Source organism: Sylvia atricapilla, chromosome 2 (genome assembly GCF_009819655.1).
Source record: "Sylvia atricapilla isolate bSylAtr1 chromosome 2, bSylAtr1.pri, whole genome shotgun sequence".
NCBI classification, from domain to species: domain Eukaryota; kingdom Metazoa; phylum Chordata; class Aves; order Passeriformes; family Sylviidae; genus Sylvia; species Sylvia atricapilla.
The window spans coordinates 2139600-2151605 of NC_089141.1; the positions used below are offsets into that span (position 1 = coordinate 2139600).

Here is a 12006-nt window from a genome sequence, read left to right on the forward strand (position 1 = left end):
TTATGAACGAGAGCTGATAAAATTAACCGGATGGATTTGCATTTATAGCTTCTAATTAGACATTTTAATTTAAAGCACAGCTATTCCACCATAATATAATACTTTATTATGTGTTGCAATTGGAGGAAATCTTTTTTATAATCTGGTGATCTGGTTCATGGAGATGCAATATAGTATTACCTTTTTGGGTCAAGGGCAAAAGTACTGAAATACTAAACACAGTAATAGTGTTATTTTATGTAAAGTTGGAAGGTGGAGAGTAGTTAGATTTGAAATACATGCTGCCAGAAAAAAATACCAATAATCTGTTTCCCTATAGAAAATGTCATTTTATTATATTGAAGCAGTAATTAATTGCATATTTTTTTTGCTGAAGATTCTGCTGTATCAAAAGACCAGAATGCACTTCTGGGCTAGTCTTCATACTCATTGTCATGCCATGTTAGCAGAATTGTGATGTTATGTGGAAATATTCCCTTTTCAAAAACACATGAATTCGTGAAACTATATTGACCTAGATTCAAAATCAAGCTGGGTTTTTTGTTTGCATTCTGGCCATAATGAAGTGGTCACTTTATGGCACCTTAGTTCCAAATGTAGTTCTGTTGTGCACAAAAAATACATTTTCACATATTTGTTCCACTTCAGAACTATAAGGCTTTGTATTCTAGCCAAGTATACTGTTAATTTTTTAAAAAAAATATTCTAAAGATGCCCTTGCAGTAGCCTAAGAATAAACATTATAGAGAAAATTTCATATTGATTACACAGGATGGAAATGACAATTTAAGGGTATTTAACAGCTTTGAAGGAGCTGTCCTCAGTATTGCATTGAGAAGTCATCATTTTGCTTTTGAAACTTTCCTCTGTCAAAAAACATTTTAGCAATTGTGTAGCTCGTGCAGCAACTTTAGTCCTAGAGCATGTGCCAGCTTCACAGCTGTCTTCTCCTAATTCCAAAAACCTCTTCTGAAATAAGCTTTTGTCTTTGAATCCTCAAAGTAAAATTTGGTTGCTTCTTCTAACCATGTATTTGGAATGAAGAAGCTTTGTTTCAGGGAAATTATCTTCAAATGTCCTCTTTTGGTGGATTCATTGAGTTGTGCCTTTTTAGAGCACAAAGAATATAACAGAAAGGAAAACAGTGCATTTGCTCTTGCCTAATTTTTCTCCGCTAGTTTAAAAAATAAAGGCTTATATAGAGGAATATATATTAATATCCTCAAACTATAGCTCAATTCCTGAAGATATGGAAGCCAAAATTACTCCAGTTGTGATATTTTATATACTAGTGCCTGAAGAAGGGGAGCATATACCTCATGATACACATTCAAGAGGTTTATTCCTTTGGCCTCTCTTGCATTTATCAGTTACTTACTCTGTTCTTTAGCAGGATATAAATGGTAAAATAAAAGATCCCATATACTTAAGCAACTGAGAGTGTCTGAGGTCCTCATTTAAGAGGTGTTCAGGTCCCATGTGATTGTGACACAGTTTGAACAGGCAGCAGCACACACCAGTCCTAATGGGCTCATTCAGTATGATTTGGTTGTGTGTACATGATTTTATCAGCTTCAAACTTGCAGGGTTGGTCGGACAGAAAGGCTCATCAATCCATTTTTCCATTACCATGGCTGTATTTATCAAGACTTTTCAGTATTTGTAAGTCAGCATGATGGTACCTTTCTTCTGTGGCATTAAGGTAAATAGGTTCTCAGAGGTTGTAAACTAGACATGGGAAACCAGCTTCCAAGACAAGTCACAGTTAGTAACCTAACTCCTCTTTTGCACAGCTATGTAAAGTTAGCTTTTTGTCAAGATTTGACTGTATAATTTGGTGGTGTGGCTGGATTTGGTTTTAAAATAAGTGAGGAGAACTACTTGTATACTAAAAACGGTCTATAATTAATCATACGGTAAAATAGAGGTAATTGTAATTGATGTGCTGTGCAATTAATGATACTTATTTTGGTTTCTTTTTCAAGTAAAAAAGTCAGTGTTCTTTTCCCCCTAATTTCTTCATACAGAAGTGCAGCGTTTTTAGCATATCCTTGCTGGTTGTATACTCTTGGATCTGTTTCTCTTAGACTAAACGTATACTTTGTGGAATTGATTCTTGACTATTATTTATAGTTAGAATATTTGAATAAGTTAAATGAATGTCAAATTGTACTCATATTGTACATTTAAGGAAATGTAAGTTGTATTGCCAGTGGCAATAGGACATGAAAACCTATTTATAAGTAGTGCTGCTTCTGAGGATAGTGAATTGATGGATCAGGACAGACACAGAAAAGCAGAATTTTTGTAGCCAACATTTGAGAGCTGATGAGCACGCAGGGGATTTCCAGTGCTCTATTTCTTCCTACCTTTCAACAACCCTTAGGAATCTGCTTTCCACAAAATTCAAATTTATGCAGAGAATTTAGAAGCCTCTAGTTGAAGGTGGCAATTTGTTGCCAGGTAGTGTGTGGGATGAAAGTAAATGAGGGGTTTATTGGTGTTTAATATTATGTCTATTTGAAATTTCTTGTGCAGCACATTGAAAGATTAAACTGGTTTTGTCTGTTTGGAACATTATTGGTAAAGGGCTGTACATTTACATGTGTAATTAGCTGAACTCCAAATTGCAGGCAGAATTTGCTTTGTCTTCCTTTATTTTCTGTGGTTTGGTTATTCCTTCAGGTTTCCCTGTGTTGCAGAGTGTAGGCAGAGACTTTAGCAGCACACAGTGAACACAAGCACAAATAACATATTTTTTTTCCTTCAGGTATATTCACTGGGGGTGAGATTTCCTCCCATGGATGGTTCAAACTACAGCAGTAATTTTATATATGTGAGCCCTCAAAGTGTGAATTAGAAACTGTGCTGGATGGTTTGCAAAAGGGAGTTTCTTCATCACTGGCTACATTTAAATAAGTGTCTGAAGAGAATTTGTTTTCCACTATAATGTATAAAAAACTATTTGTTTCTTTTCTTTTGTATAATTTGGTCAGGGAGGGTATATAGAGCTAAAAAAGAACAGGAGAAAATATGTCTCCTACTTTCAGGTATTTCCTTCCAGGTACCAAGTAAGCTGCTTGGGCAGGAATCCACCCAGGGCTATCAGCAAAACTCCCAGTCGGTTGGTTGGAAGCAGATGAAATTCCACATTTGTTTCAGGGCTACACCTTTAATTTATGTTGCTAGAGGACATGAAATGAAGAACACTCATGCACTCAGTTGTCAGAGCTGAAAAAGAGCTTATTTATATTTTTTTACTTCGATTTATGTCGTTTTTGGAGTTTGACTAGGGATTAGACAATGAGGTTGACACCTCTGCGACCCCACTGGTCAAACTAGAGGTCCATCAATTGTCCCTCCTCCAGAGAGGAATCTACAGTTTTCAAACCATCACTTTTGTTTACTTAAAAGTCCATGAGAAACTCTACTACAAAAAATGCAAACATCAGAAGGCTGAAAAAGATCAGGGTGACATAACGTATGCAGATAAAGTTGCTAAAAACATAAGGTGTATAGGCAGGCTAAAAAGAGACTTTGTGGTGGGAATCTGTGTCAGTTCAAAATTTACCCTCATTGTCTTTGGGGAAGGGTTTCTCCTATTTTTCAAAACACCTCCTTGATGCATCTCCTTCCAAAAGCAATGTCTTGGTGCACCTCCCTCCAAAAGCAGTATCTTGGTGCATCTCCCTCCAAAAGCAGTGTCTTGGTGCATCTCCTTCCAAAAGCAATATCTTGGTGCATCTCCCTCCAAAAGCAATGTGTTGGTGCAATCGCCTTCCAAAAGCAATGTCTCGGTGCAATCTCCTTCCCCGCTTAGTTGCGTGGACACAGACAAACAAGGAATTAAGAAGCCAAGACAATCCCATTGCCATGCTAAATGTGGTTCCTCCGGGTCTCCTGTGATAGAGGTGTGCTCTGAGCAAGCGGAGACGGGGCCGTGCCGCGCGATGATCTCCCGCTGGTACTTTGACGTGGCCGAAGGAAAGTGCGCGCCCTTCTTTTACGGCGGCTGCGGCGGCAACCGGAACAACTTTGACACGGAGGAATACTGCCTGGCAGTCTGTGGCAGCATCAGTAAGTGCCCTCCGTGGTGCCCACACTAACCCCAGCGACGGGCTGTCCACACCTCTGCTCACCGCTCCTTGGCCTCTTGCTAACCCGGTGGTGGGTGACTTCTTGGCGCTGTAGGCTCTGACTTTTGGGCTGAGAGCTTAACACTTCCTCAGTGAAGCCTTCACACTCATCTTCTCTCTATTCTCTGTCAAAACTGATGTTTCGCGTGTCTGTGTGCATGTATAATGCATGTGCAGGAAGAGCCACTAACTTTAGAGAAGCCTCAGGTAAGTTGAAAAATAGCTCATGGTTTTTTTAGCTACTTTTTTTTAGCTCATATGTTTCTGATTTTTGTGTTTTTTTTGTTTTTGTTTTTTTTTTTTTTTTTTTCAAATATTAGAATGTGTATTTCCAGATTTTTTTTTTTTGGCTTTGTTTGGTTTGAGTTTGGTTAAATTCTTTGTTGATGTTTGAAATGAGAAAGGGAGAAAAAGGGTATTTGATTTTTTTTATGTTTCCCTAAAGGCATTTGTGCATATGGATGTCAATCACCTCCCGCTTACTTTAACTCAACCACGTGTTGTCATGACTGTTTTTGCTGAAAAAAACAGTGATTGCACTGTTTGAGAGGGGTGGTCTTCTCCACCATACACCATTGAAACTGATAAATTAGCTGGTAGTTTTATCAGATGGATTCCATTTCGAGAGCCTCTTGTACACTCTCCTCCCAGTCTGCTTTTATGTTCTCCTGGGGAGAGCATCAGCTGACATTTACATCTGAAACATTAAAGAATGGGTATATGTCTCACTGCCCTGTCTGCTCACGGGGCGTGGAGGAGCAGAACACAAGCAGCTTCTCAGGGCCTTTACAGGAGCATTTTCAGGAAGCAGAAACGGTCAAAAATGCACACAAACAAATCGAGAGCTCTGGCAAAGGCTGCTCTGTGTGTCATGGAGCAGAGGAAGCGACCTGTGTTTTATTGGAGCAGAAGCAAGAGCAGAAGCGAGGCAGGATTGGTGCTCCAGTGGCATTTTATCTCAGCATCTTCTAGAGCTGGTCCTGGCAAAGCTCCAGGGAAAGGACATGGAGAAATCTGCCATGATGGCAGTGAGGAGGGCACTTCATGGACCATGCTCAGCTTCTGCAACAAGACAGATGTTGTGTAGGGAGAGGTCTGTGCAGGAGGTTGGAATGAGGTCTTAGTGTATTTACTGAAGAACATTTGGAACGATTAAATTCCTGTGTTAGGTGACGTGTTTCCAGAGGTGCATAACACAGTTTGACTCTGATTGCATCCTCTTTTTGGAAAAAAAATTATCTTTTCTGCTCAGGAGATTTTTCTTTGTCTCATGGAAGTAGTCTGGCTGGGTGGGTTTTTCCACAGATTCATTCCAATAAAACAATGGCAAGACTTCTACCATTTTCAAAATTCTCATGGTTTATTTTAGAAGTCCAGATTTTTGGTCTAAGTGATTTTCTCTTTAAGGACAATGGAGTTATATTGAGTACTTGAGCTTGTTGGACTTTATTTGCACAACTCAAACTGATTTTATATCTCCCAAAGGGTTTTTTTTCTGACAGTTTTTTCCTTCAGTAGTTTCTCAAACAGCAGTTGAGTCTATGAGGATACACTTTCCAAGCTATTTCTGTTATATTTTTATTCATGCTTTTTAATGTTATGTCAATGTGTTCTATACTCTCATCTATAAACCTGTTTGTTCTATTCCTGAAGTAATAGAAAATTGTTTCCTTTTTTTTTATGTACTGTTTCTCCTTACTCTTCGTATTTTTGCTGAATAGAAATTGTAATGAAAATAATTGGAAGTGCTGAACATAATAAATTTCACCACTGAAATGATGTCTCGTGTTCAGTACTAATCTAATGTTGCTGAAAGAGGTAGCACAGACACCATATTTCACCCCAGTCTCACAGAAGAAAAGAAAAACAATGGAGAATAATTTCCATCAAGGCCACTTCTGTTCTCTCCTGTCCTTTTTTCCCCCCACTGTCACCCTTAATTAAGTCTTTGTATTTGATTCTTGTGCCTTCTCCTCCCCACTTCACTGTTATGAATGTATTTATTCCATTTTTTAATTCTTTTCTCTCCAAAGTTCAGATTGTGCTTGCTCCCTTGTGTACTATTAAAACAAACAACAACAAAAAAAAATCAAGCCTCTGTTAGGCAGGAGGCAAGAAGGATGCTAAAGCACATCTTTCCTTTGTCTAGCTGTAGTTTGCTTTGGAGGTTAAACTAGTTAGATTTTACAGAATAATATGAAATAGTGGATATCATTTGGTTCCTCTTGTATAGTTGGCAAATGGGGGAAGTGTAGGATGAGTCAGATTTTCTGGTAATGACTTGGAATTAGACTGAACCAAAACGTGAGGATGTTCTGTTGTTACAAACACCCAGACACTGAAATCTGAATAGGAAAATCCTGAACAATTTCTCTTAAAAAAAATTAGTTTCAAAAAGCATGTTTTAATCTGCCTTTTTGCTTTCTGTCCTGGTTTAGGGCAGATTTGGGAGGAAACCTCTGAATGGGGTCCCTCTGGAAAAGCAAACCCAAACAGCCCCTTCCCCAATTGGTCCGGAAAAAAAAAAATCTCCTTAGATAAAAGTCGAAAAAAACTATATATTCAACAAAGTGCTCACCAGCATAAAAATGAATAATCTGGAACAATAAAACCTCTCATTGTTTGGAAGTGAGATGTCAAACTTGGAACATCCTTGCTGTGGGTTGCAGCTCAGCTCACTCAGTCCCTTATCAGTCCCTTGGCACTGGAAAATGCCATCCTGGGCCCTGGTGGGCTCCAGCTGTGAGCTCCTGGTGCTCCTCTGGGTTTTTAGTCCAGAGCAAGTTTAAAAGTCCCAAGAAAAAGAGAAAAAAACCAGTCCAGGGAACTTCTCTGCCTCAGCTAGCTAAACTGGCTAAAAGCAAAGGAGATCTGTGCCTTGCTGTGTGTCCAGGAGCTGGAATGTGGAGGAGTCAGAGTAGTTTCTGAAAATAAACTGAGTGCTTCTTCTTCCCCCCACTTTGCTCTCAGATCATTATTAAAGGTACAGGACACAATATCCAACATAAACAGAACAGATGATGGGGGATGCAAAAAGCCACCATAGGACAGTCTCTTTGCCTTGATCTGGAAAGGTGGGTCTGTCCTGAGGTTCTGACAGAAATTATTTATCTGTTGGGTAGGAGTTACTGCTGTCCTTTTTTTTTTTTTTGTTTTTCATTTAATCATCCAGCTCCATGGAAATTGATATGTAATTGCCTTAAAAATAGAAGCCTTTGAGGCCAATGTCATCAATTCCTGCAGCCTGTCAGACCACTGCTCAGTCTCTACTGATTTTTAATAAGAATGTTCAGTATTGTCTGTGGTTTCTGTTCAAGGTAATGATTCAAACTCCTGCTGTGTGACTGTCCATCATGGCTTCTTTGAAGTCATAGAATCTGGCAGAATCTGGTTAATTTGGAGTTAATGGCCTCAAAATGAGTCTGTATTGAAAAGAATAAGCAGACATATTATTGTTACCAATGGAAAGATTTCTGTCTTGTACTAAAAAGTAATCTGTTGTACTAATTTTTTTACTTGCCTGTCATTTGTTGCATTTTAAACATCATTAAAGTTACAGGAAATATATTCTTTAAAATGAGCGCTACTTTGAAATTAGATTAATGTTTAATTCTTAACTTGGGGGCTTAAAAGCTGGGGAAATACTCTGAAATGTGCTTTATTTCTCAGACAGCTCCCCCAGCAGCCAGCAGAATGGGGTGGAATTCACTGTGTTTTCATTTGTTCCTCATTCAAAGTAGGAGTGAGTTGTAATCTGGTGGGAGCCAGTTTTTGAAAAGTTTGACATATCATTAAAATGACCTTTTATAAATAGTTTTGGGGTTTTTTTTTTTTTTTATTTTATGATAGTACTGAATTTCTGTGGCTCACAGCAGAGGGAACCAGCAGGGTTTAGTGTTGCCAGTTCCCTCCTTCCTTGCATAAACCGTGAAACTTAGTAGGAAGTTTAAATGTTGACACGTGTGTTTATTTTTGATCATTTTAGAACACCATGACAAGTTTTTGGGTGAATTTAAGTGGAGTAGTATTTATTCTCTGGACTATATACTGTGAACTTCCACACTTGCTAAATTTCTTGGTGATTTTTAAGTGGCAGATACTGTCCACTTCAATTTTTCTTCATGGGTACATTGCAAACAAAGATCTGTACCTTTTACAGCAGCAGCTTACAAGGTGATATTCCTGTTGTCAGTAATTTCCTTTATCCATTGTTTCTTTGATTGTTTGGGATGTTGCCATCTCCCTAATTAGCAGGAAGTAAAATGTTTTGGCAGCTAAAGTTGCATGCCAACTACCAGTGTCAAAGGCATTAAAGAACTGTGACTTGTAAAAGCATCTGTTTAAATTGTTAATTTTGACTATGACCTTTTAGTGGATGCAAGTGACTAATTTCTGTTTCCACAATTCCTTCATCTACATAAATTTGCACTATTTTTTCACCATTGAAGCACATATGTTGTACTAAACCTTTTAATAAGTAAGCGGGTGAAGTTTAGGATTCAAAAAGGAAATAATGCAAACATTTTCATACCCAAAAGCCACACTACTACTAATTTCAAACATGAAGAATTTAATTAATATAAAGTATTGCTGTGGGTAATGTTTACTGTAACTTATTTTGCTGAGTCTAAGCACAGCATTTTCGTTTTGGTTCTTTTTACTCTGTGGAACTTGATGATCCTTATTTACAACTTTATAACAAGTCATGTCAAGGAAAAAATACTTCTGTCTTGTATTTGTTCTCATTTGAACCAACATGTGAAGAATTTAACATTTTTTTTCCTCTCATAAATATTTAAACTTATCATAAGTTGAAAGAGAATGACCCAGCAGCTGAATATCACAAAGATGCTTCAGAAAGTTTTGCTTTGGGGACCTCCTCCCAATCATGAAGTGCATCAAAGAATGCACTTTAAATCAATTTGAGAGGCGTGTTTTGAGCCACAAATGGATGAATGTTGAATGGATATCAGCAAGGCAAAATTCTGTTTGTCAGGGTTGGTGAAAGGGAAGACATTCATGGAAGGCTTGATGGCCAAGTTTTAGCTGCACATGGGTAGTAAATATATCTTGAAGTTCTTACTCAGGAGGTTTTTTATATGAGAAAATTCAACTTAAACCTAATTTAAATGGCAAGTTGCACCTTTGATTAAGATAATGGATCAGGAATAATAAAAGTATGTTTCATTGAGTGGGTTTTCTTCCTCTCCAAGGAGTCTCTGAGAGATTTCACTAAACTCCTTCAAGCTGCCATAGCAGCTTTGATGCCATAGCAATTACTTAAATTCTGACATATTAAAGGAAAACAGAATCAGTCTTCACAAAGTAGGGGTTGGGTATCACTGCATAGTGAGGGGACTGTTCTCACTTTGCTTGTATTACCCTAAAAGCAAATCTTTCCACTACCAGTGTCACAGCTACCTCCTAGTTATCCAACAGGAATGTCTGCAATTAGTGCAAGCTCGCTGATTATTTCCAGCCTTTGTGAGGGTCTTTTTTTAAAATCAAAGTTGTTACAAATAAAGTAGTGATCTGTGAAACCAAACTGTTGCTAAGGGAAGGATTTGAGGTATTTCATTAGGTGCTGTGGGGTCCATAAGTGCTTTAAAAGAGATTTACATTCACACTTACCTGTTACAATTTACCTTTAAAAAACAGACTTATGTACAAAGTATGTAACTTTGCAAAGGATGTTTTGCTGGCTTATGGATTTCATTCATTGCCAGGCCTTTTTTCATACTTGCAATTTCTCTTTTGGCAGCGGTTTTTAACCTGTTTCAAGAACATTGTTTTGTTCTCTCTGCAGAGCTTCTCCTGGTTGATAAAATGGGGTGAGGGAGGGGGAAGAAATCCTGATGTATTTATATGTATCTGCTGTGTGTAACATATTAATCTAGACCCTGTTTCTATGACTTCCTCTGAGGCTAAATAGATGGCTGTATTCTGGGAAATTAGAACAGAGGCTTCTTTATTAATCCATCCGAATTTTCCCCATACTAAAGTAGAAATTCTTCTTTTCTTTTCCCTCCCCTCTCTCCCTCCACCTCCAAATTTTATGTCAGTCCCTACCACAGCTGCCAGCACTCCTGATGCTGTTGACAAATATTTGGAGACACCTGGAGATGAGAATGAACATGCCCATTTCCAGAAGGCCAAGGAGAGGCTTGAAGCTAAGCATCGTGAAAGGATGTCTCAGGTGAGAGATTTCTTTATTCCTAAGTGTGTGAGTTTGTCTGTCAAATGATAAGTGATGCTTCATCTTCTTCTTTCCCAAAGCTTCATCCAGGTGCCCTGCCAGTTTGCAATGCTGTAAAAGCACCATTTACTGCCTTTCTGACTCTTATCTAAGGATTCAGCTGACTGACTGACACACGTTTGTGGTTGTGTCACCACTGTAATCATAAGTCGCTACAGTTACTAGAAGGGTTAAAAGAAAGAAAAAAACCTATTAAAAATGTCTCTGATCTTTGTGGGAGAATGTTTGTTCTGTGAGATTATTCATGTTTCAAAGCTAAAGAGCTTGGCCACTGTATTAATTGTCCCTGTATTAATTGTCCTTTGATTGTGTTTGGTTTAGTTTTCTGTTTGTGCCCTGGGGGTAAGGTCACACATGGTCATCTAATGGTTTTTGAGCCTCAAGATGACATCCTACACATCTAAAGTCAAAGGAAAGAGCTAAAACTGGTGCTTTTGAACTAAAAATCCAAACGGAATCGATCCTTTTCTTTCCCTTCAACCAAAGAGATTTATGTAGCCTGAAACTGTCCCCAGGTTTTAATGCAGTGAGAGATGAGTTACTCTGTCTGATCTTCTTGGTGAAAGCAGAGAGTGCCATGGATTAATACACGTTTGGGCAGGTGGGAACACACAGGTACCTCCGTGATGGGGGCCACTTAGACACTGTCTCTTGCAAGACTGTGGATCTCTTGCATCCTATAGTATCACGTGCAGTGCTCTGGTGCAGAGTCTGGGGACTCCTGTGGGGTGTGGTATGAACTGGCTTAACACAGAAGACCAAAGGAAACTAAGTCCCTGAATAAAATGGATTGGACCCAGGAAGGTTTGAAATATACCCACAAAACGTGATTAAAACCAAACGAAGTTAGATGCTATTGCCCAAAAAACTTGGTATGTTTTATTTAATAGTAAAAGAGGCAAAGAGAGAGAGAAAAAAAAAAAAGAAATAGAGGATAGGGGGACTGGGAGAGAGTGACAGGGGTTAGGTAGAACCATATTCCCCTTTCAGGGGTCCAGTGACATCTCATTCCCTCTTCTATCTGCTCTTCTTGGTGGTGAGGGTCCCCTGCCATGGCAGTGCTGAAAAGTCTAGCTTTGACTTTGTCCCTTGCAACACTGTGGATCCGTTACATCATATTGCAGTGCCCCGGTGCAGGGTCTGGGGACCCCTTTTGGGGAGCCTTTTGGGAGTGTTCAGTTCGAGTCTGCTGGCTGTGTTGTGAGGAGGAAGGGCCAGGAGGTTGTGCAAGGCACAGAAATGGTAAGACAGAGGGACAGATTGAGTTAGGTGGCTGTACCTGGGATGGGAAGGAGCTAGCTGGAACTGCAGAAGGAGGAGAGTAGGAGAGAGAGAACCAAAGCTGTGTGGAGCTGCCCACGGGAGGCTAATAGAAAAGGTATGAGAGGCTTTTAGATATCAAGGTGCTGATGCTTGAAGCCTTCTTTGGTGTCAGTTGTACCTCCTCCATCAATGATCCAATTGGAATGAGCTGACATTTACTCAGTTTGTCCCAGGGTGTATGTTAGGTGGAATGGGTTTTCTTTCTGTCTGAGATGAAAAAGGGTTGGTGTGTTCACCCATGGAGATCTCCAGTTCTTTTGCTTGTGGGCTGGTTAGTGTGTTCCTTCACAA

The 12006-nt window shown here is 39.0% G+C and overlaps 1 protein-coding gene across 4 annotated transcripts in view; it reads left to right on the top strand.

The window, feature by feature from the left end:
• The window catches only part of APP (amyloid beta precursor protein), a 180186-nt gene that overhangs the window by 73509 nt on the left and 94671 nt on the right, over positions 1–12006 (top strand). For 2 of the 4 annotated variants that reach the window (XM_066340654.1, XM_066340652.1), the window contains exons 7-8: positions 3910–4077; positions 10199–10332. In XM_066340654.1, coding sequence (XP_066196751.1) covers positions 3910–4077; positions 10199–10332 — 302 coding nt within the window. The remainder of the gene's footprint in view (positions 1–3909; positions 4078–10198; positions 10333–12006) is intronic. The other 2 variants (XM_066340656.1, XM_066340655.1) reach the window with 1 other exon arrangement.